Source organism: Phalacrocorax carbo, chromosome 5, assembly GCF_963921805.1.
Source record: "Phalacrocorax carbo chromosome 5, bPhaCar2.1, whole genome shotgun sequence".
Classification (NCBI taxonomy): domain Eukaryota; kingdom Metazoa; phylum Chordata; class Aves; order Suliformes; family Phalacrocoracidae; genus Phalacrocorax; species Phalacrocorax carbo.
In genome coordinates, this window is record NC_087517.1 from 40,025,556 (window position 1) to 40,053,226 (window position 27,671).

General features: G+C 41.7%; 1 protein-coding gene across 1 annotated transcript in view; it reads right to left on the bottom strand.

Annotated features, from left to right (window-relative positions):
• The window catches only part of IKZF2 (IKAROS family zinc finger 2), a 122,928-nt gene that overhangs the window by 35,430 nt on the left and 59,827 nt on the right, over positions 1 to 27,671 (bottom strand). Inside the window, exons 4-5 of the mRNA XM_064452105.1 lie at positions 24,882 to 25,148; positions 15,124 to 15,291 (exon numbers count right to left, since the gene is read on the bottom strand). Coding sequence (XP_064308175.1) covers positions 15,124 to 15,291; positions 24,882 to 25,148 — 435 coding nt within the window. The remainder of the gene's footprint in view (positions 1 to 15,123; positions 15,292 to 24,881; positions 25,149 to 27,671) is intronic.

Below are 27,671 nucleotides of genomic sequence, written 5' to 3' on the forward strand. Positions count from 1 at the left end.
CTCGACACTCAGTTTATATTAATGGCAATGGAGCTCTCAGATCCCCCCTTACATATCTGCAAATCTCAAGTGCAAACCTTCTGTGCTCGTGCTGTGAGGCCACTAAGCCAGGCACACTGTCCTTATCCCATACCAACATGTCCCAGTTCTCCAGGCACCCCTGGTGGGGTTCCCAGGGATTTTATACCAACTCTGAAATGGTTAAATACTATTAAAAAGGGACTCTGTTTAAATAGCGCTCTGATGGTGAGATAAACTAACAAAAACCAGGAAGTCCACAAAAACCCTGGGTGTTTCATCACCTGGCCAGCTTCAAAATTACTTAAAGGCAGCCAGGTTTATGGCAACTTACTTTAAAAGGGGGAGAGGCCCTGCAATGAATATGAGAGGTGACTTCAGAAAGGAGCTTCCTCCCTGCAGTGCCTCTGCACTATTTGGATGTGGGTGGGAACCAGCTTAAGACGGCGGTTAGACCTTAACTGTATGTACTTGCTCTGTACTTTCCACTCCACTTCAGACCTTTAACATTATATTAAAGTCGACTTGATAAGTGGAGCATTAATTGGTTCACATGACAAACCTTCCAAAATATGCTCATTGGCTTCTCTTCATTTTAACCCGGCTCCTGGGACACAGCGAGTAGGAAAAATGAAAACAAGTTTAGGTTGGTCTGTTGTTCTTCTCTGCCCTGTCCACTCCCCATCACTGCCACAGCTCAGCAGGAATTTAAGGAGGTGACTGGAGATCCACACGTCATCACAAGCCAAGCTCCGCAGCGACCGACTGCAGGCAGAGAGGAACAGCTCACACACACAGAGTGCAGGGTGTGGGTACCTTGGTGCAGATCAGGAATGCTGCTGGACAAACACTCCCTTGAGAAGCGCTTTTGTTTGTTTGGGCTTTTTTTCCCCACTTTGGGCAAAACAAGTGTAGATGTTGGGCCAGATTTGTAGGTAGTATCAATGGAAGTAATACCTTGAAGTCAATTTAAATCAACTGCTTACAGTTTATATTTATTCCAAGCGCTGCCCCTCTGCATATCTTGCAGAAGTCCTTTAGCATTATAAAGCCAACAGAATCTATGAGTTATCTGAAGCAAGCAGTGCCAAACATAGTGTTACTAGTTATTTTATAATATATAAACAAAGGGAGACAGACAGAATACATAACATGTAACTTTCACTACAGCACTAGATAGTTTTCTTCTGCATAAAACCACTGAAAAAGCCCTTAACTCTAGCTTATTTCTTCTCATCCCATAGCAATGAATTCCACCATTCCACCTACATTCTTCTAATCCTTCTGATAAAGAAATAATGACATTTCAGCTTAAAACATTGCTTAAAGTCCAGGCATGAGATGTAACTTTTCATATTTTTGTAAACTTATTTAACCATTCCACCTACATGCTCCTGCATGAGAAAAAGCATTTCTTTTATCACCTGACACCTTTCAATTTTATGTCTCATATTAGGAGACAGGAAGAACGCGCACCAGTTTCCCTTTATGTAAGTTAAGTTTTCCCTTTTCTTGTCACTCTCAGAAACAAAGTTTTGGAAACAGACTATTAACAGCAAGCTGTCATGAAGATAATAGCGACATGGGAAGACTAATATTGACAGCTCCTCTTCTTTTCCCAACCACTGAAGTTGGGAGTTTTCACTTATTTTGATCAAGACCAGCAGTGAAGCGAACCTTGCTTCCAAAAGCAGGTCAGGCTGTGAAACTAATGGGCTCCTTTGGGACACAAGAATTTCTAATTCATACTCTCCTTACTGCCCAAGACCCAGCGTGGCCCGTGCTTTTGTGTTACTCTTACAAAGGTCTGCTGTTCAAGCATGTGGTTTTGTCATGTCTTGCACAGATGTCAAACAAGGTCAAACAGAAAAAGAGATGACTGACTCATTTTACCTATGCAGTTTTCCTATCCCCTCCTGTTGCTCTCTGCCTGACAACATATATATTTACCACCAATGTTACAGAGGAGCTTGAAATAAGGACGGGACTTTTCTCAAGCAGACGATGCTGAGCCAAGCTGTACTGCATACTCTGGAAAACCTCACGTGCTAAAGGCTCCTCCAGGATGTGGCCTTTTGGGCCAGCTCGCTGCTCCCAAATGCGTTTCCCAACACCCAGAGCATTTATGCCAGCTTCATGAAGGCAAACAAATCTGTTGCCATCAGGGCTGGACAGATGCCTCCTTTCCTTATCAAGCTGGTCACCAACACTTACAGTCTTCACTGCTCCACATTCAAACTGAGCCACAGCATTTGGCAAGTGAGCTCAGGTATATTTTGTATGAAGACAATTGTTAGCGCAACAAAAATTAGCAGTAAAGATATCTTTTAAAGGATGATGGGATTGTTTAACTCAGAGATGAATTTGGGATACTGGACAGCTTCTGTTCTAGTGCAAAGCTCTATATCAGGTGTCTATGTCTGACATTGAAGCTACATTAATCCTTTCTGGGTAATAAAATTCAACAATTCCTGTTATCCTCAATATCTTTTCTAGTTGTATTTTAATCTTTTTTAGCACAAAAAACCCCCCAAACCAATCCCAAACCAGTTCCAGAGCACTTCCTAAACCCAGGCTTGTTCAGTGGAGTGTTCTGTGTGTGCATGCGTGTGTGTGTGTGTGTGTGTAGAGAAATGGCTGTCTCTCATTATGGATTATATATTACCTGATACAAAATGATCCTTTCCCTTCTCTTCACCAATGGTGAGATCCTACGCAAGGGATTGTACACCAGGCAGGTCAAACTCGTGCTGGATTTCATGCTGATCAAGGCAGAAATCTCATGCATCTCAACCAAAATTGTACTTGCAATCTCCTGAAGTTGGCTCATCATTAGCCCTTTGGGACAAACTCATTGCTTGTAGAAGACTAATGATATGAACATAATGGATACATTTTTCATAGTATAGCTGATGTGGACATTTTCCTGTGGCACATAAAAGTCAAACAAAGCACTTTTCCCTTGTGGATGATCTATTTTTTGAGGGTGAGCAGCTTCATTCCAACAAAACATGCCAAAAATGCATCCTTTGATGCTGCTCAATGGAAACATCGCTATCGATATTGAGACAGACCTGATCCTATAGCATACCAACACTTGCAGTTACACCCTAAGTCAGATAAAATACTATGCTTTCCTTTATCTCCAGCTCCTGGAGTCAGTTGACCACAGAGAAAAGTTAGCTTGCATGTTTTCTCATTCCCTCCCTACTCATGAAATAAATATAAGGTAAATAAAAAAAGTCAATTTATTACCTTTCATTCTTCTCATCTGTAAGTGTCTATGATCTGAGTGATCCAGATTAATGATTTTAATTCCTGGGGTTAGAAACACACCAATGGTGTAAACTCTGAGGAATCGTGCCAATAACAATTGAGTTTCTTTGGATTAGTGGAACTACAACTGATATCAAAATCGGTCACTTTGTTCAAAAACATTTTCGTGAACCACCTATTTTCCCTTTGTTCCCTCAATGTGCTCTTATGCCTTAAATAATTTCCCTGTTCCATCCCAGTGTTTTATAGGAAGAAAACTAATATTATATATGAATCATAGAATAAAGGGCCTCCTACAAAAGATATCGCTCTACTAGGTACACATTCACTATGCATTTAATTTTCATTTACAGTATGCGCTCTATACCCAGTACACTGCCTGTATCAGCTTTTGTTTTCATAACCTATTCCTGACACCTAACAAGGACTGGGAGTGCTGGTCCAGGATTTGGCAAGAAGGAGCAGGTTGTGGATGAGCAGGTTTCTCTGACTCATCTACACGGATCAACAAGGGAAAATAAAAGGGCGAGGGTGGAGATTGTGAAGGGGGGCAGGGGGGAGAGAGAGAGGGGGGAGTGACGTGTTCCTTTGGATGCAGTGTGTAATGCAGCTGGCAGACTGCCTGCTCATGGTGCCACGGAGTTCCAGACATGCCAGTCCAGCTGACTCAGCTCTTTGGAAGAAGGAAAGAGAAGGGAGAAATTTCACAAACGTTTCTGATATCTGAGGGATGGGGATCGCTAGGCTCTCCTTGGGTATTGTCAAATCTGTCTTTCGCACCAGGGATTCAAGCAGTGTCCCCAGAGAGGTATTACAGAGATGCTCACTTGATAGATAACCTTGTACAGAGCTGCTTATGCTCGTATCAAATCATGCCTCTGTGGTTGTTGGAAAATTCAGCAGCACAGCGTCATCTCACAAACCAGAAATGTCAGGCCTTTCCTAGCCAAGGCTAGCTGCTCTCAGACAAGCCACTGTCTCCAAGGAGACGAGCAAAATGCATGTACATGAAGGGTATCCAAGTGAGAGAGTCTATGGCCCATGTTGCTTTTCTATATAAAAATTTCATCAACAGATTCTCAGCAGTGTATCCGTTGCATGTATTTTATTTTCTACTAAGAGCTTGAAGCCCTTAAATAGCCTGGGCTCTGCCTACCTGTGAGACCAGCTCTATCCCATGATACGGTACCATGCCATAGGCAGCTCAGAAGTGCCCTGGTCCTCTTTGGCTGGGACGAGACTGTGCTGTCCTAGCCTTCCACTCCAAACTGAGAGGCAGGAGGAAGAAAGTACCTATTTCCCAGCAAACAGAACAGAAACACAGGCTAATGCCCAGACTGTCAAAGACCCTAATTCTTGCAGAAATCAAGCAGACCTCAGTGCTTTTGAGGCTAAGAGCCATGGTGAACTGGCCCCAAAATCAGCCCTAGGATGAGCTTGTCTTAATTTTCCAGACAGGATCCTCACCATGGGCCCTCAACATGTGACAGCATCCATGCCTATCTCACTGGAATGGAGAGAAGAGACATGTGCTTGGGGAGCACATTCCCGCATTCTTAATACAGAGTAGCTGGCCCTCTGGGCAGGAGTTGTCTCACAGCAGCAGCAGCATCCTGGGCAACTCTCTTGCCTTACACTGAAAATCCTTCTAAATTACACTACCCCACTGATTCCTCACAGTGTTCCCCACAGAGGTACAGTGACTCTTGCATATTTAATACAAAAAGAACAAACAACATTTAAGTAGAGGTTTTTCTGAAAGTGAGTGCTTTGCAGCGTACAGATAACTGGGTGGTTGGGGAGTGTCCCAGCCAGGTGCTCTTTGTCAAAGTTTCAACAGGCAGGGCCTCAACAGCATTTCTCCAGCTTCAAGAATGAAGATAGAGATCTTGACTCTCTGTTGCAAGGCACGGAGGGAACTTGGGGCACCCTGTCTGAAATCAACACAGCACAGTTATGCAAAACATGTGTGCAACTGGCATCTCTTGTGTAATCCTGGCTGTAATCAACCTCTCTAACCACTCCAGAAAGGAAGGAGGGGCAGAGGGTGGAGAAAGTTCACACTTAGATCAAATAAAAAATGGGAAAATATCCAGAGAGCTTTAGTCAGGTAAAAACACAGTTCCCTCTCATGGGAAACCTCCAGGACAAGTTTCCTTGAACTTCACACAGGGTTATAAATAGGAGGAGAGTCACACAGAGTTCAGTACAGGTTCACTGTAAAAAAACCTAGACATTCTCATTTTCTTTCTTAAGTGATATCCATCAATATCTTAGCTGTAAGCCAATTCATAATTACAGGTTGCTGAGAGCTTGAGAGAATATATCAGTGGCAGCTTTCTGCAGCTCTGCTATAGTGTGTTGTTAACTGCGTTTTTTTCCCCCCCCTTTAGTTTCCCTTGGCTTCTTTTCCAGATGGCAAAAATACTTCTCTTACACTTTAAAGCACTCATGTATTATCAAAAATGTCAGTGGTAGTTCTCCATTTCACACTGGCCCATAAAACAACTCTGAGATAGCAGTGAAAGATGGCCTCAAACCACCATTGGTTCCAAGCTCAAATATTCTCAAGCTGAAAGATTTCACAAACTCCTTCAAGAACCGACAAAGGCCAGCTCCAGATGCTGGATCTCCTTTCCTCAAAGACAATATGCAAAAGCTTTTTGCCCTTGAAAATTATTTTCTCGGGGGGGGGGGGGGGGCAGAAGAACCAACCCCCTTTTTTCCTTCTTAGAGCTGCTGTTGCTGTGGTACTTTGCTGTACATGCCAGAAAGGGTCCTAGTTTTGCCGAGACATGGCTTCGTCAAGTCAAAACCACATTCTCATCTCAAGTGCACAGGAAAGCTTTCAGTCACTTCTTGGATCTCTGTTCTGCAAAAACCACTGCAGCTACTTCAGAAGACTGCTTCTGGAACAGGAGAACTCCTGATGCACTGCACCATGTCCTTCAAGCTTATTCTAACATGAGGCACCCAGTTCCCAAAGACAGTCTGGAGCCTGGTCATACAACACCTGTATTTACAGCTGCACCTTAAATTCTGGCTTTGTATGTACGTATGCCAACTCAAGCATAAAAATATTGGATTTGTAAAAGAATCCTTGATGACAAGGAAAACAAGGCCAAAAGAGGCCTCTATAGCTTGAACTTAAAGGAGCAAAGGACTACCCATCTTTAAATACCTAAGCTACTTGACCCTCACCTGCCAGCCTGCCCATAGCAGTTCTGGTGAAGAAACGCAAGTAATTCATATGAAGCTACCTCGATACTTAGGTACCTGAATTTGCAAATTGAGTCTCATAGGGTTTTTTCCTGTTTCATTTTCTCTTCACTGAAAAATGGATAACAGTGAGGCAACAACACATACCCACTTCACACAGGCTTTGGGCTGATGAAATAGACAGGGTTCATAAAAGAAACAAGACACAAAAATTGCAGGCTAAGTAGTAAGTCCTTTCACATTATTAATAATCACCTTACTATTGTGTCTAAGATAATCACGCCACTATCAGTGTATAATACCTCAGTGGTTATAGTAACAATACGAAGTTATTATTCCTTCCACTTTGTAATTATCTCATTTCATTATTGCACAAAGGCTAAGTAAAACTAAGGAGATAATATGCAATGCTATGCAGCAGGGGCACCAGCAGCACTAGAATACTCTGCTACATACTTACATGACCTTCACTGCAGCAATGTGCATGTGCCCTGCGATCATTTCTGCATCCTGCCCTCTCACCATAATGACAAGGTTGAGAAGTGCTCTTTATTTCGATCTCACTGACAGGCAACTGAGGCAGAGATGAGGTTAAGGGGTCTGCATCTGTACTGGCCCGTGTCTCCAAAGTGTAAAATGACTTTGCAATTTAGGTCCCTCATAAATGAGTGAATAAGAGTAGCAAAAAATTCAAATTAATAATAGGAAAAGAGATGAGAGGACTGGAAGGTAAAGACAGACTAGAATGGAATCAATGCCAGACATATGACTACAGCCTATCACAGTGTGAACTGAGCACAGGAGTTACAGTCACAGAAGGCAGTGTTAGGAAGAGCAACAATCTGTGGCAAAAGAAAGCATAGTTTAGGTTAAGTATCAGGATGAGAGTCACAGCTATAAAAAGCAGATGGGAAGTGGAATTGTCTCCCTATGGAGGCAAGAGAAAGACAGTCTCCCTGGATATTTAAAAAACAGGTTAGGTGTGCTGTTTAGAAGGACTGCAGCTCTACATGCAGAAGTCTTATCACATTCATCTGCTTTTTTGATGCCAGTGAAATCCCACATATAGTACTGTGACAGAATAAAAAGCCACAGGAAAAAGGAAGTCAGCATCTCATTTGCTCCTCCAAAGCAGGATGGCTGGCATAAGAACTGGCATCACCCAGAAGTGGAAAACTGTCCATTTTCTCTCAAAATTGCAGCCCAGTAGGGCAGGACCAGGTGCTTCCTTCGGTCTGAATATGGCCCAAGGCAACACAAGGAGACAGAATCTGGCTGATGATGCCACAATGTGAATTGCTAACATGGAGGAGAGAAGAAAACATGCAGAAAACTGGAATTCAGCAGTCCTGTCCCAAACACACACTTCCGTCTTGGCACAGGCATCCCCTGAGGGAGAAAGGAACTGGTCAAAACTAATGAGGAATGATCCCATGTGAATCTTACACTATGCTGCTGATGCTGTCTATACAAGGACCTTGTTACCCCTAAGTACTGTGGTGCTATCTGACCTTCTGGATGAGGTGACAGCAGGTTCAGGAGGTCTGAAGAAAAGGGCAAAGGACAGCCTGTCCCCTCTTTATGAGGGCCTTATTGCACTGCAGAACTGAAATCTGCCCTGGGGAACCTTCCTTCATGGTGAAACCGCAGTGTTGGGGCATTAGTACTTCATCTTCTTCCACATTTTGTGGTTCCGGACTTCCTACCTTAACACAAAACTCTTCCTTGCCAAGGGTCCAGAGACTTAACCTGACACCAAGCACATAATTCTGCCACCCTTCTCATTAAGGAGAGGAAACTTGGATGATCAGGGAAAACAAGGAGAAAGTACAACCTCCCTCCAGACCTGCTTTCCCCCTTCTGCCTGCTAAAGAAGGGAGGACTTGCTGGTAGACCTGCAGGTGGCAGAGACGTAGCAAAGCCACGTTCCACCAAGAGATATAAGCAGGAGGCACAAGACTTGTCTCACAGATACCATGATAAACTTAGCACTTACTAATCTTGCTGTGAACTGATATTTAGAATGAGGATACTCCCATAGTATTGGTGTGTCTCATCGCTAGCAGAGTGGGTGAGCCTCTGTTCAGCCAATTTACAGGCAGCCCCCAAGCACTAAAGGAACAGGGCATCTCTTGCTGACACTGGGGCACCATGAGAAGCTGGGAGCCGCACAGCATCTGTTCCCCTGTCATCTCAATCACACGCCCCGGCGGGGGGGGGGGGGAGGGAGCAGAGAGGGGGAAAAAAAAAAGAAAAAGGAAAAAAAGCTGATACCCAGAACTAAGAGAGAGAGATATTCATGAGGCTGGTACACAGCACATTTACCTCTACTTGCCAGGACCACTACTCCTATTTCTCTGTCATATCTGTCGAAAACAAGCCTCCCGAGCTGAACAGTCAAAGATTGATCCATAACTACCACAGATAAGAGAGAATCGTTATGGAATTTAAAGACTTTTAAGTCTGATAAAAAGTGAACACTTCTTGTGAACACCATATGTTTTCACAAGTTCCCCTGAAAACAAAGCTCAAATATACTCTTTCTGGAAGGATCACGTTCCTACATCATCTTTAAATCAAAGATGGTTTCTCAGTGATAATTATGCTCTGTAGACAAGGCTTAGCATGACCCAGCTTGTATAGTGAGATAATTATGAGGACATAAAAGATGATCTTTTCGTATAGCTGATGCTAATACTTGTCTCAGTAGTGCTCTGGAGGTGATGATGACCCCACCACTTCAAGGATCAGGTTCAGATGGGGCTTTAGTGAAGCACGGGATACAAGTTGGCTCTACAGAGGATTAGATGTTAAATAAGGATGCCTAGGGGATAAAAGACCTGGCATACCAAACTCCAACTCGTGTACATATTTTGATCTTACCTTTCAAAAACGCACATACAAACAATACGGAAAGCAGAATACCAGAGATTTTAGAGACTCTACGACACAAGAGTGAAGGCCTCTAGGTACTGGAAGCATTAATGAGAAACCAGAGCTGCTGCAGTATTGTGTACATGCTAATAACAGTTTGGAACCTTGAGTCCGATAAGAAAAAACACTAAATGATTTTGTGACGAGGTTAATTCCACTGAGTTTAACTGAAACAGTGTAAGAAAACCTGATTAAGTAGAGCTCTAGGTATCAGATCAACAGAATAAATGCCCACTGGTTCATCACAACTGAAGGAAGATGCTGTTTGCTAACTTATTTGCAGAACTAGGATTTGTATGCAAAATATCCCCTCACCTCTTCACATACTTGCTTCATTTTTTGCAGACAGTGTCCTACTCGTTCATGTTTAATTTGGGTTTTTCCCATTCACAATGTGTTTGAGTCAGTCCAGCTCAGAGTGGAATGAGAATTTCAGGTCCCAGGATTCTTCTAATTATGATGTTCCCATTCTCAAAAACATGGTTACAGAGTCTACCGTTTGAGAGTAAAGATGTTAATAGCGGTAAAATTCTCTTCAAGATGAAAAATGCAGTTTAAAACATTGACTCTTCATTATTTTTAATAACCATCCTTGCCACTGTTTCAATAATTCTCACTGGCTTTAGACAAGCAGGACTTTATGCACAGCATTGTATTTTTCAGCACTCTGCTTGTTCATCCAATTTTTCAGCTGGACTGAGACACTCACAGGTGGAATGACTCTCCCAAACCTGTACTGGGTCAGGCACGTCATCAGAATTAGGAACCAGATTTCCTCTGCCTCTGAGCAGTCACACACACAGATAACACTTTTCAGTTCTGCCAACAACAGTCATGCAATTGCAGGTGTGTAGGACATCTCGAATGGCTCACTACCGCAAAGTAGGAGCTGAGAAGAAAGTCCTTACGGAGAAGAGATGAGAAAGATAGACTTGTGAACCAAGAAACATAAAAAGAGTTACTAAACTACCTTTCCATGAACAGGGCATTTACCTTTTTAATTATACATGCCTTTTATCTTGCGCACTGTACATAGTTTGCTAAGATTGTGCTTTTGGGAGTTTTGTCTAAGCCTTTCTTCTCAAAACAAATGCTTCACTGCTTCTCTTTTGCAAATAAAATGATACTATTAGTTCAGTGCTACTGAAGAGCTGGGCAGTAATAAAACGTGCAGCAGCAATGCAGGAAGGCAAGGGGGAAGAAAAACCAAGTATTTGTTAAAAGCAGAAAAAGGGGAAAAAATCATTTTCTAAAAAGGAAAGAAGTATCTTGCAAACAAATTTTAAAATGTATTGTGAGGAAAAGCTTCTGTGACAGGAAAAAAATAATGATCTGGCTACCCTTTTTTTTTAGGAAGAAACAAACAGTAAAACTGCTTTCATATATGAATGACACTTACATACTCCCACAGTAAGGGACTGTGATTGAAGTTGCCAAGATAAAGACAGAAAAATCAGGAAGTTCCAGAGTTAAGGTTGCCTGAGAAGGCTTCATGCGGCCAGTCTGTCTGTATGCATAATGAGACGGTCTTAAAAATAAAAATAAAAACCAAAAAAACCACAAAATAATTTGCTCACAGGACCATCCTTGTTTAATGTAAAGGATGGATGAATGGTTCTCACTTAATGAACACCTATTGTGTATTTTGTTTTCCCCTTACCAAGTGATCCTATCCCTCATTTACGGCTTACTGCCCAAGTCCTGCTCTGAAACCTAATGCACTAATGTTTTCTATGGGCTCTTCCAGATTGTTCATCATTGCAGCCTTGAGGTTTTTTTTAAGAACTATCAAAGCATTTATGTTTACAATAGCATTATGAGGGGAGGGCTGACTTGGCTCCATTTCAGACACAGGAGAAATTCATGTCAAAACATAACTGCTAACTTACATGCCCATTTGAGGATGCCTGGCTCTTCAGGGTAAAACAGCATCAGGTTGTATGTCGTATCTTTCCAAGTACAGAGATCAAGATCTAGGTGCTTTAACCATCCGACTGATCTGTCAGATCAACAATCTTCCTTAAAACTTCTGCTTTTTGTTCATTAATAGCCCACAGTAGAATTCATCTCATCTGTTTTGTATCTGCCTTTGTCTAGTTGTGCAATTCTAAAGATGTTGGAGAAGATGGGCACACCTCAGGGTGAGATAGCAGGTACTCTGTGACTGCTATGAGGAGACCAGCTTTGCCTGGATCTTTTCCTCTTTAAAAACAGCAAAAGCTAGGCAAGGTGAAGCCAATCCCTGCTGGTTTGTCAAGTACATCCTTCAGGAGGGGGCTACTAACTTTTTCCCCAGCCCTCCACAGCCTGTCCTTACACTCACATTCTGGAAGCCCAGTTGGGCACATCTCCAATATTATCTGTGTTGTGGAACTACAGAGTCAATTCTGAAAACAACATCTGAAAGTCCTGTAAGTACCTTGAGGCTCATGCCCCCTCTTAGTGTAATTCTGTGCATGAATCTCTCCCCAGGCGTTATCCCACTGATGTCCTGAGGGCATCATTATATTCCTGAAATCAAAGCAGCTGCATGTGGGAGGAAAATATAGACACAGAGTTCACCAGAACTCTGTATGTCAGTAAACGGTAAATAATCATAGAGGTAAATCACTGCAAGATAAGTCCTTAATTATTTAGGGTTAAACAGCAGCAGCATTACAGATGCGAAGTAATATTTTGTTAACCACTCATCCTGTGAACACTTACATAGAAATATATTGTTTTGTACAAGAAAGGAAAGAAAAATATGAATTGTGATGCTTATAAACATTTTCAAGTAAGAAATAATATTAAAAAGCATGAACAACAACAATAAAAATTTATCTGAAGCACAAACCAAAAAACATGTCACAAATTAAATTTTTTAAAGTTAATAATACTTTCAGGTATTTCAAATATCTGAAATGCTTCTGCTAATTTCTGTTTGCAATTACTTTTCCTTATTTTTCCACTTCTCCTGTCTTACTGTACGGAAACCCTGCACTAAGCACAGGAAAAACTGACTAACTGGCAGTAGTGAGAGGGTGTAACTGACTAAGTGGTGACACAAAGTGCTTTCAAATGCACAGATCAAACTAGCTGGGAAGAAGAAAGGATACAAAAAAATTCTTCAGTTCCTTTCTTGCATACTCTACCTTCCACTAAAAAAAAAAAAAAAAAAAAAAAAAGAGTAGTTTAAAACCTTCTTGGGATGGAAAGAAGAGTGGGGTTTTTTGATTAATAGCACTCTTATTTAAGGAGGAAAGAAGACAACATAAAAGAAATTGGTCTTGCATTTATGAAAACATGTGCCAGATTCTAAGCCGGTGCAAAATAGCAGTACTTTCCTTGCTTAGGGAATGTAATTCCAATCTATATTAGCCGAGGACCTGATCTAAAGAGCTTTCCTCTTAAAAATACAAAAAACATTTTCAGACTCACCTCAATTTAGACATTAAATGTACCAGATTAGAATTGCATTGAAGTATCATATTTCAAAATAGTTTTCAACCTCTTCTTTCTATATTTTATCTGATATCCTTTTTTTATGGTCAGAAGTAGCAGAAGATGTAAACATGCAACGAAGTTTACTAGATTTGCTATACCTTCAAAGTCTACTTGCAGACTTTGATGCGTGTTTTATTAAAGCAGAAAGTGCTTGTGTAGTACACTGATATGAAAGTTTAAAATCTCTAGAGAACACCTACCCGTCTCCTCCATGAGCCAGGTTCACATACATATGCATAAACCAACCAAGTTTGCCTGTATGACAGGGACAAAAGACACCTTAACTTCCATGCTCACATTCAGATTGGCATTTCACCTTCGTGTAGGTGGTTGCCAAGTTTTAAGGCAATATCCCAGGTTTTTAACTCTTTGTCTGTGAGTGCTACTCTAATCGTCTTGGAGAGTACCGTGGGAGCACTTGGCTGCTCCTGCTGGCCCTCTGCTGAAAACTGTTGTAGCTGACTGCTTAGAGGGGTGACACTTTCTCCAGTGAAAACAAAACAAAATTACAAATTAGGCACAGCTGAACACAGCTAAGTCAGTTAGGGGAGGAGCTCCAGGGGAACTTGCGTGCCTTCTGAAAAATCCCACACCCTTACATTTCATCCTCATGTGAAAAAGCAGAAACATCAGCCATGTACTTTTTCACACAGGAAGAACGAACAATCTCTATCAATGGTTGTATCTAGGTAACAAAATCTATATTCATATTATGAAAACAATCTTCAACCACAATGTTCATGTTTTGTAATGTGGGCTATTTTATGTCACAACTCCCTTTTTTATTTTAATTGTGAATATTTTTATCGTGTTTTCTTTTTTACTAAATTTCAAGTTGAAACTACGGTTATGGTCAGATGTGTGAAAATTACAACTCACAGTTCCACAAACTCTTTCCCTTTTGACTTTCAGATCAAATCCTCTCAGCTGACAACTCTCAAACAATTCTCTCTTAGCCTAGCCCCACACCTGCACTCCCTTGGAAGCTCATGTTTTCTGTCAGCGGTATGTTTGCATCAATACAGCCTCCTGCATGCTCCAAAGTCTACCTAGAGAAGCTTACTAGTTTATCCTTTCTGATTCTTGGAAATGTCAAGACAACTCTGTATCCTAAGACCAACATAACACTCACAGAACTGAAACCTCTACTGAAGTGAGGCTGACCCTGTGGAAGAAATGTGTATGAAGTGTTAGGAAGCCCCATGATTACATTTGCACATGCAGAGTTTCTGTCTGCAGCTGCACTTCAACCACTGTGTTTCAGTAGTCACACATTTGCTAACACCTCAGAAAAGTTCATCTGTAATGCTGTCACTTGTAACCAGTCTAATTATCTCTGCTCATTCAACAATGAAAAACAGAGTCTCCTATAAACGGCCTGGACACAGGAGTTGAACATCCTAGGAGATAAAAAAAAAAGCACCAAGTTAAGATCTTACTCAAGATTCCTACAGAAATGAGTAAGTGGGGAGAATGTGGCCCCTTGGTGTAGCGTACAGGGACTAGAAACACATCTGATCCGGATCATCAGAGCTACCAACATGACTACTAACATGCAGTTATGCAATGGGTATTTCTTTAGAACTTATCAAGAAACTATATCAAGTAGACTTGACATAGACATGATACTGCCAAGTAGCAAGGCAAGACAAACCCAATCTCATTCTGACACCTTCTGCTCTAGGGTGAGTGCTGTAGGTGCCATGGATTAGGACTTTACAGTGAGATGTAACTGCATAAAAAATGCAATGAGGAGTATTTTGAAAGATGAACAAGTATGAATTCCAGAAGCATACGGCATTTATTAGATGAAGAAATTGGTATGAACTGCAAAGCAGGCTTCCAAGAGCACACAGTTACTCTTTGTGATCTTTGGAATTGCACAGCCACTTTGGGGCTAAAAGTGTCAAAACAATCTGCGAGCAAAGCCTGGATACACCCAAGGAGACGTTCAAAGGGAAATATGATAGCATCAGCAGAGGAGCTCAGTCACACAAAAGGAGAGGTGTGGCTGAACCACAACTTTTCTGATTCACGCCAAGGCTTTCCCAAAGCTCATAGCTGCGCTATCTGAAGAGGATGGTACAGACCCAGAGCCACCAGGAACACAGTGATTTTCATAACCCATTCCACCTGAATGGTAATGACAAAAGAAAAAACAAGAGGGAAGAGAAGACAGGGCGGGCTCACCAGAGTGCGTCCTGAGGTGTCCTGTGAGGGCGTCCCTCCGACGGCAGGCATAGCTGCAGAAGGGACATTTGAACGGTTTCTCCCCAGAGTGCAACTTGATGTGCCTCAGTAGATTCCCCTTCTGGGTAAAAGAAGCTCCACATTGGTTACAGTGGAAGGGGCGTTCACCTGGAAGAGAAATGCAAGGGAGAAAGCTGTCAAGAAATGTGAGAAGATGCATGGAGCCCATTATCCCTCTCTTTGTAACACTGCCATCTTACATAGGTATGGTCCCCACCACCACATGGCACTTGCTAGTGTCAGAGGGGTAAAGCCTCCAATAGTGATTTGGAGCTCTTTCCTTCTGTAGCATCAGCTTGAGGTCATTAATGCAGCCTGATTTTCATAAAGTTCTGCACCTTGGAGCAGTTATCCTTCATGAAAGATAAGCTTTGCTCAAAATTTAGATCCATAACCATGGTTTTGTGGTATTTAGCTCTACAGTTTTGCACTTATTTTTAGTATAGGTCCAATCCATATGAGTATTTAGAACTGATCATAACAATTGGACTTGGACAGATGTTAAGGTCTTTGTTTCAAACCAAATTTTTTTTCTTACTTTATACTTTTATTGAAATCCCTTTTGAAGGCTGCTTTGCATTGCTGAAGTCATATGAAGAAAATCAATGCAAGTAAGGATCAGGCCCACAGGCTTTGGGCAGTAGCAAACAATGAGAAAAATCTTACAGCATTAAACTGTGAATTAAGCAAATTTGTGCTCTGAGTAAAATTAATTGAAAAGACTTGTTTGATAGAGGGGGGAAAAAGAACCCAAAACCACAAACCAATCCAGAAACTCTACACCTTACCCTCTCCCTTCACCCCATGCATTCACACACACACACCCAAAACTGATGTGGATGTTAATCCTTCATATTTGCCCTGGACAGTGGGGACTGGGTCCATAACAACAAATAGCAACATTTTAAAATATTATTATTATCATTTAGAGGAAAACCCCCAAACTCACACAGATTTTGTGAAATATTACCAAAACCATCCTCTGTGTCAACATTTGTTGAGGACACTTAGTCTCTCTTACAGCATTCTTGGGCAGGCAGTCAGCTCTAATCATCTACTTATGTCCCACCAGGTACAGTGCAAATCAATAGGGCACAAGCATATACTCATGCTGGCCACTTGCCTAAGCGCTTTACTGCAGCTGGGCTCTAGATGCTGAAATGTTTTCACCAACTAGGGCCCCTGTTCAACAAGGTCTTGAACATCAGATTTCAGATGTAAGTGGTCTCATTGGTTTTTTCAGCTTATCACCTATCACAGACCCTTGGTCAATGCCTGGTGGGAGTTTCTGAGGTTGAATTCACTGGCCTGAAACACAGTTCACGTGAAAAATGTACTCTTTGATCTGTCACATCTCTCCAAAGTTTTTTCAATTGCTTTAAAATGATTATTCCTTTGCTGTACAAAATTAATGCTATGCTTTTATCATAGTAGTTCATGTGTCTAGTGGAAGGTCCAATATATGTCTGTCGATTCAAATGGTATGAGATGGGAGGAAAAGAGCTCCTACAGATGTCCACTAGCCATTCTTGCTTCAGTGGTTTAAATCACTACCAGCATTACAGTCCTACCAGGAAGGCAGTAGAAGACAAGTGTGCCATACATGCACCATACTTCTACAACCTCACTTCACACGTGTGAGCTGAAAATGATATCTGAAACAACAGCAAATGCACTGAAGAGATACTAAGGTTCCTACAATCTTGCCAAGAACATTATGGAGTAACGGCAGTAAAAAAAAAAAATAAAAAATCAGGGCACAAAGCTTATCTTCCAATACACTGAAGACGAGCTCATTGGAATTGATAAAGAGTTTGTGGTTTCCCTTTTAGACTCCCACACTATACTTAAAGGATCTGATTAGCCATTATCTTCTTTTATATAATTTCAAAATGTCCATAACAGAGATATGTAAAGAGACTGCAGTAGAAAAATATATGGGTTTTTTTTTCTTTTTTGTTTTGCTTTCGCTGTCTGAGAAAACAGGCAAAACCCCTTCCTTTGACACATTTCTCAGTATTCAGGAATGATAGCTTCAGTTTCAGGATGACAACATTAAAGAAGGTAGCAAGTTTCTTACCAAGTGTAAAGTCTTCCCTTTTACTCCTGCTGTATTTAATACTACGCAATTAATTTGTTTTATCCACTACATCAAAATATCTTTGATATTTTGAGGCCACATATGAGCAGGTATTATTCCTCGATAAACCGGCAGCTGAAAAGCCTTTGGTCAGCATTTCAAATAATCCCTGCACTAAAGATCGTGGCAAAGACAACATGAAAACACTCACCACAAAGTCACCAACAGTCTGCTCCAATCTTGCAGCAGACAGAATTTGCTACAATAGCACATTTTACCTTAAATAACCTTTCTATTTAAAGCCAGCATGAATTAATTTTTTCCTACAGCTTAATTCTGGGTAAATAATTGCTTTGATCTGTTTATTACACTTCTGTCCAATCATTTGATTCCTGCTCCTTGTTTAAGCTGCAGGCTTGTGGGATGACTGTTAATTTTAGTCACACCTTCTTGCTATTGATTAGTGGCTTTTACATTTAGCACAGCTAATCTGACCATTATCAAATGGAAGGGCTCACCAAAAAAAAAAAACAAAACCCACACTGAATAAGGAGAAGATTTTGCTGGTTTTCCAAGAGCTCTGCTGTCTGATGCCCACTCCAGATACTACCAAACCAGACGACTTCATCACTTCAGTGCCTTGAGAAGGCTATTTTCCAATTATTTCTACTGCTGCCTTCTTCTGGTAGGTTTGTAAGCAGTTCTCCAGTATTATTATTTCCTAATAAAGAAATAAGAACCTCAACATCCTTATTCACGTCCTTTACATCTTCGTAAAAAATAAGTTTTTATTCCTAGGCTGAAATGAATCACATTTCAAACTAAACATCCACTCACAAAAAGCCTTTACCTAAATACATTTCTTCTCTACATGGCAGTCCCTGACTCTGTTTAAAATGTTTTCCTGTCTTTGAGGGTGACAGCAGCACAGACATACCAGAAACCATAAACCAATTAAACAAGTGGAATACACGGCTACAAAAGGCTACTGATAATAAGCACAGTGTGTATTTCACAGTTACAGATATCTATGTATTCACTGTTCGACTGTATAAACTTATACTGATTTATTATAATAAGAGCTCCTTATAAGAAGGACATGTACTGAAATGTGACTAAGCAAGCTTTTTGCTTTTCAACACTGGAAACTATGTGTCTGAAAATATTTTTAGTCTACATTAAGTATCAAACCTTTTCTCTATTTTAGAGCTAAGGGAGGGCAGAAAAACCTCAAACCTTTGTGATTTAATTAAAAAAAAAAAGGAAAAAAATCTGAGAGGGGAAGAACAGCTAATCAAACAAAAAAATTGTTTCTTTTCAACTCCAGATTTAAGATCTAAGGCCAGACAAAAAATCAGGAATGCCTAAGAAGCCTTGTTCTCCAGCACAGGGAATTTAATTATCTAAAGTTACTTCAGGAATGGGCAAGGCAAGGTAAGCAGGGGCTGCAAAGTACTACCTTTGGTAAAGGCTTTGTAAGAGGGGCTTGTGCCAGGTAACAGACCTGATTATTTATTTAATTTAATTATCTATGGGTTTTTATAATTTTACAGTTAAATAAAAGGTATTATTTAAAATATTTACCTCTAAATTACAGCAAAATACTACTGAAATGTCAAAGTTCATTGTTTAAGATGCATCCATTACAGCTATGTCTCCTCCAGGAAAAAAAAAATTAAATATTACTGCTCTTTAGCTACACCAGTATCTAAAGTACACAAGTTAACTTGCTGTTGTGTAAACAAATACCTAGATGAAAGGTGAAGTGGACCAACAGAGTCAGGTTTATTAGTATTTTTAATACATGGCAGCTGGCTGGAAATTTCATAGCACAAGCTACAAATGCTGTCTAGCTGAGAAGACCTGAAACCATGCGAATGAACTGATTAACTTCCTACTAATAGTTTTCATATTTTACCGTGTGTATGTCAAATGTTATTTCAAAAAGCAAACCAACTCCCTTTTCTGCTTAATTGGAAGCTTCCCTGCACAATAACTCTCCTTTACCATCTCAGCACGGAAGTGCTGCGCAGAAGTTTCAGTATGAGTTAACCTTCTTCGAATCTCATACCAGTGCAAAATACATCAGTGATATTTTCTGTATTAAAACAGAAATTTAACTGAGGACAAAGAACCTGCAGACCTTGCAACCAAGGAGGTTTAGATTTTTCATAACCCTTGGCTGGTAACTTTTCTCCCTTTGAAATCAAATGGAACAACTCACAAAATAATACATAATAATGTTCTCATTAACAGTCAGGCCTGGTTATTTCTACAGCCATGCTCAGGTCCCTTCCTGGGAATGCTTTAATTACTTTTTTTTTCCTCTTCCAAATGCTGGTTTTAAAGTCTCTTCACAATAACATGAAAAGCCAGGATAGAGCCCTTCTGAACGTAAGAACCAGGTCCAATGGGGCTACAAGTTAACATCTGTCTTGGCTAAATGTGTATCTAAGATCTCAGCCTTTTTTGTTTAGCATATACTTTTGATATACAAAGGATAGTTTAAGTACTTCTCAAACATGATTTTTTTTAGCCTCTTAATGCAAAATTACTGTGCCCATGCTGCCATCAGAAACCGTTTGCTAATAGTACTAATATTGATTTTCACCTTTCCATAGTAGGCTTTTTGCTAATATTCAGTTAAAATGAAACATTTCTCTTGACTCACCAGATGCTGCAACTGCTCTGATTCTGCTCTGTCCCAGGAGTACAAATGAAATAGTAGCTGCACTCCCAACACACTGACAGGCCTTTACCCAAGCGAAATACAGAGCAGCAGACTTTGCTCCATTTCTTTATTTGTTATTCTGGGGACTATCTAGTCTGCATACCTACTTACTGTTCTATCAGATTCACTTAAAGGGCTGCACATCACTTGAAATCAGTGATTTTTACTAGGGTTTTTTGTTGGGAAAAACCTACTTCCACAAAATGCAATTTATTATGAAACAGCAGGACAAACCTCTCATGAAAAATTCCTGGGAAATCCTGGGTGATTTCCAAGTGTCCTCTGTACACAAATTTATGACTGTATTCTTAAGAGAGAAAAATCCTTTAAGAGAACTGGTAAAAATGTCAGAACAGTTTAGCTACTCAGGACTGTGAGTAAAACACATCCTTGTGCAGACAGAGATTTTAAAAACCTAAGCTCCCCTGACTTAAATATAAGTAGAAAATGAGACACTTATTAAAATTAGAGTTAGAAACCTAAGTAGAAAATATCACTTTTAGAAGTTTGGCTCTACAACTCTTGATTCAGTGCCAAATCGATTCCTATTGCAAGAGGTAGGAGCATGCACTAGGTTACAAATGGCAAATTAAACGAAATAAAACCTTTCTACTAGAAGAATAAGACAGGCAGTCCAACAGAGTTAATTGTAATGTGTTAATATGGCCACTTGTTTACATTTGTTCCTGGTTAGCTGCTTTAGGCACAGAAGTCTTTTATGCTGAACAGCATGATTGGGGTTTTCCTCATTTATTGTGTCCCAAAAATTGACCTCTGCATGAAGACGAAAAAATTAAATAGTATTTGGAGTTCCAGTGTTACCTATCCTCAGTTATAATGCTATGGATGCTAAAGCAGGACTTGAAGATTTCCCTCAGTTTGACTGAACTACCATAACACATTTATGGTACTAAAATGCAAATGGAGTGCAAGCGAAGATTTAAGATCCTCCTGTGGTTAGCACCCCCAAAAAGCCTAAAAATAACGTATCAGCAGCCCAAAGTGAGAATGGGGCAAGCCTGCTATCCCTACCACCTTCTGTGTCATGCCCTGTACCCATGGACCCATCTTTGCACTGCCACTGCCCCACTGCATCCACACAGAGAAAGCGTTTAAGAACACCCAGAGCTTAAAACAATGAGGATGATCCCAATCCTCCCTTAGAAATAAAAAGTGTTTCAGAATCCAGGACCACATATAAGACTAGATGTTACAGTGGAGAAGAATCACAATTCACAGCACGCGGGAGCAAAAGGACCTCACAGATCACAGGGGTGGCAGCACAGCACAGCTATACCAGCAAGTGGGTTCTCCTTTGCCAAAAATGAGGAGCGAGGAAGTTTTAAGGCTTTCTGCTAGTGGACCTGAATTATCTGCTTTCTCTCCCCTTCCCTCAGCATCCTCAAGCACAAGCCCCTGGAGTATCCAGTGGCAATAATACATAATCAGTCACCTCCTGTAGTAACAGAAAACTCTGATAAAGATGCTGCAACTCAGGGCATCTGCTGTGGAATATGAAATTTGGACCAACAGAAAATAGTATGGGAAACCAGGCAATAAATCAAACCTGACACATGCTATTTTTCTGACACGAGGATGTGTCATATGAGGGAGAGGTTGGGGGGTTACCCTGCTCACTGAAGCGGGGAGTGCATCACGCTTAATTCCCACTTTGAGAGTTATTTATTTTCTGTCAGTGATGACAAATAAATAGAAAGGCCTTCTGATGGCTATGCAGATTACAAAAACACTTCACCTGCATTATCAGTGTTTCAGAGAAATGTTGCGTTTGGTGGTATCAGATGAGCAATGCCAAGGGCTCTGTGGTGGAAGTGCCGTGGATCAAAGCATCACTTGCACCACATGCATGAGGCAGCGCTTGTGTGGACCTGAAGGATGAATGGGAAATCCCTGGCTCAGGCTCTCAGGGGAAGGGGTGACCGCAGGCATCAGAGGAAATAAATGCTCCAGTAAACGAAGATAAGAGACGAGACACTGAGCTCATCTACTCTGGCCTCATCCATGGCACAGATTATTTTCCCCATCGCTGTATCTGACTGAACTACCATAACATGGCAGGGGAAGACAACTGCTCCTCGGGAACAGATGAATAATGGCTGGAGAAAACTGTGCCCCTTTACACGCATAACGCAGCCAAAGCCATATGGCACAGCTTCTTGCAAAGCCTGGGTCCCTGGTGTAAGGAAAGCCATGATCTTGTCCCAGCATACATGCAAATTACAGCCTCTACTATGGACCGCAGCATTTTGTGTGATTTACATAGAATGCTGACAGGTTTTTTGGGAAGGGAAAAGGACTTCAATTTTTTGCCAATGCAAACAACTGGCCAGACTATGCTTTGGTTGTGTACAGATAAAGAGGAGAGTAAGGCGGGATTCAGCTCCCAAAACATACTTAAATTGGCTTTGAGAGGTAGGGATTTACATGCCAGTTGCATTAGCTGATAAAGAATATCATCCACTTCCACTCATTAAGGACAACCTCCCTTCCCTCCACCATTCTCCCTTGGGCTGCAAAACCAGACTATCCACAGGTCAGGGCTCATTCCAGAGCTGGGGCCAGCCCATTGCACCCAGCTGCCAAGGAAGTGGCAATATATTTTAACATACTGCACTTTAAAAGATAGATACCAGTATGTTAAAAATACTCCTTAAAATCAAGGATGTGGAAATCCAAGCAAAATTCTCCTTCTGTTGTGGACAGTGAAGTAGCATCATGAATTACAAAACAAACGAAGTGTGTGTGTGGGGGGGAATCCCTCGCAAAATTTGCCAACTGGTTTCCCGAGAGTAGAGCACCGAGCTGCACATTAGAAGGAATGCCATTTCTACATGCTTGAAATCATCTGTATAGAGCAATACATCACAGCTCCTCTGCTCAGATGGGAAAAGAGTCAGAGCTCTATGAGGAACTCGCAGTAGCCCGAAGGAAAAAGCTACCAGTTATGCAATTCCTACCCATGCACCCACATACAGCCGCCTTGCCTGCATGCAGATGAGATTTTGTTCTGTTAGCTTTGAATTTGCATGTCTTCTTTAACGTGAAAAAGGCAGCTTGTCGGTATTTAAAAGATGCTATAGCTATTCAGTATCTCAAAAATTGCAGACCATTTAATTAAGTACCTAAATCTAAATTTAGCAGGTCTAATTTAGCTGCTCCAGTTCAAATACATGGACTCCGATGCACCTACAATACATATGCTCAGATACGTGCAAGTGCAAATGGAAACTTTTAGGGAGGTTGAAAGCTGGGGACTCTGTTACATTCTCTATTCTCTCTCCCTTCCCTAGTAATAGCATGTCAAATTGTTAATCAAGATTTTGATTCTCCAGCTAATGCTCTTCCCCTGTCACACTGCTGTCTAAAATCATGACTGCATCATAAACGATACTCCAATGCTTTGCATTATACATTTATGTTATTATCAATATAACGTATATACAGGGCATTAACTATGTAATATATATTTATTATTCCTCTGTACAGAAATTCTATTGATTTCTTTCCCATCAAAAGCACAATACTTGACTGTAAACTACCAGGTTTACAAAGGGATTACACAAAGTCTTTCTTACTCTAACCTTAAAATCCCACTTTTCTTCTTACACCCTAGCAGATATCTCAGTGCCTCTCACCCCATTAAACCATACCATAGAAAGATAAAAAACCAAAATATCTTTCATTTTGTCCAAAAAAAATATGAAGAACAAACACCCACTGAGGTGCCAACACAGAAATCTGTGCCTAACCTTGATGAGATATGAGTATGTATCTTAAGCATATATTGTAGCACTTCAGGTGACTTACATGTGCTTAAATCTCATAAAAGTTAAGCACAAGCTTAAGTGCTTTTTTTGAATCAAAGGCTCTGCTAGGTAGACCTCTGCAAGACTGGAGAGCACTGCCTTCCGGCACCATCTGTACTTTTATCCTGTTGGAGGTAACCATCACTCCCACTTGAGCAGCAGAGGCCAGTGAGTACCAGCATCTTGAGCACCCCAGCTTGTCACATTAGCCAAAACTCCCCTGAAATTCCTTGTTTTGAACTTGAGGCCTCATCTTTCAGGTCCCAAAGACCCACTCAATCAGCATATGGCAAAGGTTTTGTCTGCCTCTTGAATTCTCAAATTGATAAGCCTAGTTTGTTTTGGTCTCCAAACAGTAATAGTACTAATAGCAATAAAAACAAATGATAGGAGAGTGTAAGCATTGAAAGATGCCACAAAAATAGTATCTGGATGGTGAGGGGGAGCCAAGGGTTAGCCCACGAGTGGTTCAGGTGAGGTTTCCCTGACAGAACTCTTACATGATGAGCAGCAAGCCCACCCTGGCATCAGCATTGCTAGCTACTGTGTGTCCCCCCTCAGGGGTTTGCTAATCCCAGGTTTGCTGGGCCAGGCCACCGGCATCATGCCCAGCCACTTGCAAAGGAGGTATGAGATCCCCAGGAAGCTGCTGGCGTTGTCAACCTGTGAGCACCTCCAAGGGAAGGCCATCTAAGACCCACCTTAAAGGCTCAAAAGCCTTGCACATGCACACACACATAAATGCACACACCCCCATGCCAGAGGATGACTCTCACCACCTTGCCCCTAGTCAAGAACAGTAGAAAGGTGATTTCCAGACTTCTGTGCTGTTTTCAAGAATCAAAGGCTGGAAATTAATGTCAAGGAAGCACCATGCTTGCCAGAAACACAGCATCACCAGAATCTGGGGAGCAAGGGGAGAACCAAAACAACTAAACCCATCTTCCCCCTCCCCAGCCTCCTGCTGCCCCATGAATGAAAAGGGAAGAGAGAAGAGTTGTCAGGTAATATCAACATCAGACGCCACAGGCAGTCATCAGGTTTTCTTTCAGCTGCTTACCAGTGTGGCTCCTTTTATGTACCATTAGCACATTGGGCCCAATGCAAACCATGCCACAGACGTCACATTTCAGTTTACCATTCGGAAGCCGGATTCCTCCCTCGCTCGATAGCTCCTGGATCTTTCTGTTATCCGCCATCTCGTTACTCTCAGTGAGGGGCTCTTCCAGGCTGCTTCCTTCATCATGAGCCCTGATCTCATCTTCCTGACTCAGGGGCTTCCTGTCACATTCCTCATCACTTTGCATTTCTAGCTTTACTGAATTTGCTGAAATAAGGAAAAAAAAAATTAAAACATGTATTTTCTAAGTTCTCAGTCACTAATATAATGATAAACTTATGCTATTATCAATATTAAAGCACAGCCTTGAAGCTCAAACCAACATGAGGGCCTCACAGTGGTGATGGCACCACAAGTTACAACTACATCTTTCTTCAAGGCTTTGTGGGGCTTTTTTGTTTTGTTTTGGGTTGTTGATTTTTGTTGTTGGTTTGGTTTTCTCGGTTGTTTTTTTTTTTTTTAAACTCCTAATTTCTATCCCTATTTTACAGCTTAGAAACTAAGGCATGGCATGATCCAGAGGCCTACCAAAAGTTGCAGATATGCGGCAGGCTTAAGAACCAAGCTCCTGCTTGGAGCCCCCTTCCTTTCAAGGAGCTCAAGTCACAAGAGCAAAGGACAGACAGAGCTGCTTCCTCCAGGTGTCTCTTGCCTAGTTCACCAAGATGCAGGGTTTCCAAAGAGAGGACATTGCACCACCACAGCTCACAGAAGCAAGCACCCTTTGCAGGCAGGATTGTTCAAAATGCAGGGAGCTAGTGAAGCCAGGCTTGTGAGTTGAGTCGCTAATCTCCAAATCACCTTGCCTGCACAGGCAGGTTTCCTGACAGAAGAGATCAATCTCTGGATGAGCCTCCAGTACCTTTTTTGCTACCTTTTCCTGATTCACATGGGACACTACCAAGGCAAACAGCTCTGAAGCGAGACCTATGCTGCTGGCTTATTTATGTTTACAAGTGAAATAAGTGCAGCTGAAGATCTTTTATATCTGTTTGGTTCACCACTGATTTCTGTGATCCTCAGGTCACAGGACAAACCTCTAACAAGAGCTTGTGGGATCAGCAAATCTTTAAAGAAAATGAATGCATCAGGCTTTTTCATGTAGGGGTGTTGGTGCAAGGGTGTTTTAATCACCAGACATCCCCATTTCAATGCCTCAACAGTTGGTTGAAACTGCTGAAAGGCCTGTCCCAGAGTCACACTCTCCATCCACAGTGTTAGCCAGAAGGCAAGCCCACGTGCCTGCTTCCCTAAGCCTTGATCCTGCTGAGGGTTTTAAAAAGGAGGTGATTCAGCCTTCATATCTAAGCAGTCTTTGACCTCTGTACTAAGGCCATTAGTACGAGTGTCCATGACAGCAGTGGACCCAGAGTGCAACTGCGTGCCTGGGGCCTGGCCAGTGTCTCTGAACGCCAGCCAGCCATGCTCCACAGCAGCCACCCAAGGGGACCCTGTCCGGGAACCCTACAAGGGAGTTAGGAGTAAATGTGCCTGATCACTGTGAGGAACCAGGGTTTCCAAACAGGAGGCCTGGAAACATCAGAAGAACAAACTCTATTACTTAGACTTCCTCGTTCATCGTCCTTTCTCCTCCTTCTCCAGAATCTACAGCTAAAGAAAACACAAGGTTCAGAGACTGATGTTGACGTTGCAACTCTAAATTGTTGCTGTTACTCCTAGGTAAAGCATAGTGAACAAGGCAAAGGCACCAGAGACCAAACAACGGTAAGATGCTGCTTTTTAATAATAAAATTGTTGAAACACATTTTCCACTATTCATAAAGGCACTAATAGGAGCTAAGGAATAAAAATACTACTACAGCAAAGCCCATCCAGAGCAAGGACACAGACAGGTCAGGTCACAGAAGACTAGTATAAGCACAGGCACTGTCATCGAAATGATCTGTAATTATGAAATATTTTAATGCTTTATTTATAGAAGGGAATTGATATTTTTGTTGCCACTGAGATGCATTTATTGTTTTAAAAAAAAGAAACAATGGCACTGACTAAGAGCTTGACCATGACCTGGCCCCAGCTGGTTGCCTGGGGCAGCACGTGGCCGCGTCAGCCTGGGTGCAGGATGGCTGTTCCCACCTACACCCAGTGCAGTGGAAGAACATGCCCCGAGGATGGCTGTCTGCTCCACAGTACTAGCCCTGGTACTAGCATCATGTGCAGGGAAATACGTGGATGAAAGCAACCTCTTGCTGGCTGTGAAAAAGATGCTATAAAACTTTATGTAATTACAAATCATCCCCCAATGACAAAATACAATTTTCTTAATGGCTTCTTCAGCGATGCCACCACCACCTCAAGAAGGGGAGGAAGAACGGCAGAAACAGGTCAACAGGAAGTGTTTCCATGGAAGGCACAAGGGGCCCTGCCCTACCACAGCAGCAAGAGAAGCAACGGGAAGCCATCCGACACTTCTGTGGAGCCCAAGGTACAGTGGGTGGCATAGCCACCACCAGCCTCATGACCAGGAAGATGCACCCTTGGTGGAGGGGCTGAGCAAAAGGGAGGAAGAGTGGGAGCTGTGCCAGCTCCATGGGCTGGCAGGGGGAAAGCCGAGGTCCTAGTCCCACCTCCCTGTGGAAAGCATGTGTTGGCGATTTACAGATAGCCCACTTTCAGAACTAAGGAATGGCAGTTCCTTCTAATAATAGCAGCCTCTTGGGGTATTCAGCAAGTCTGAGAATAAAGCCCAGATAAATGGTTTGCAGTCTT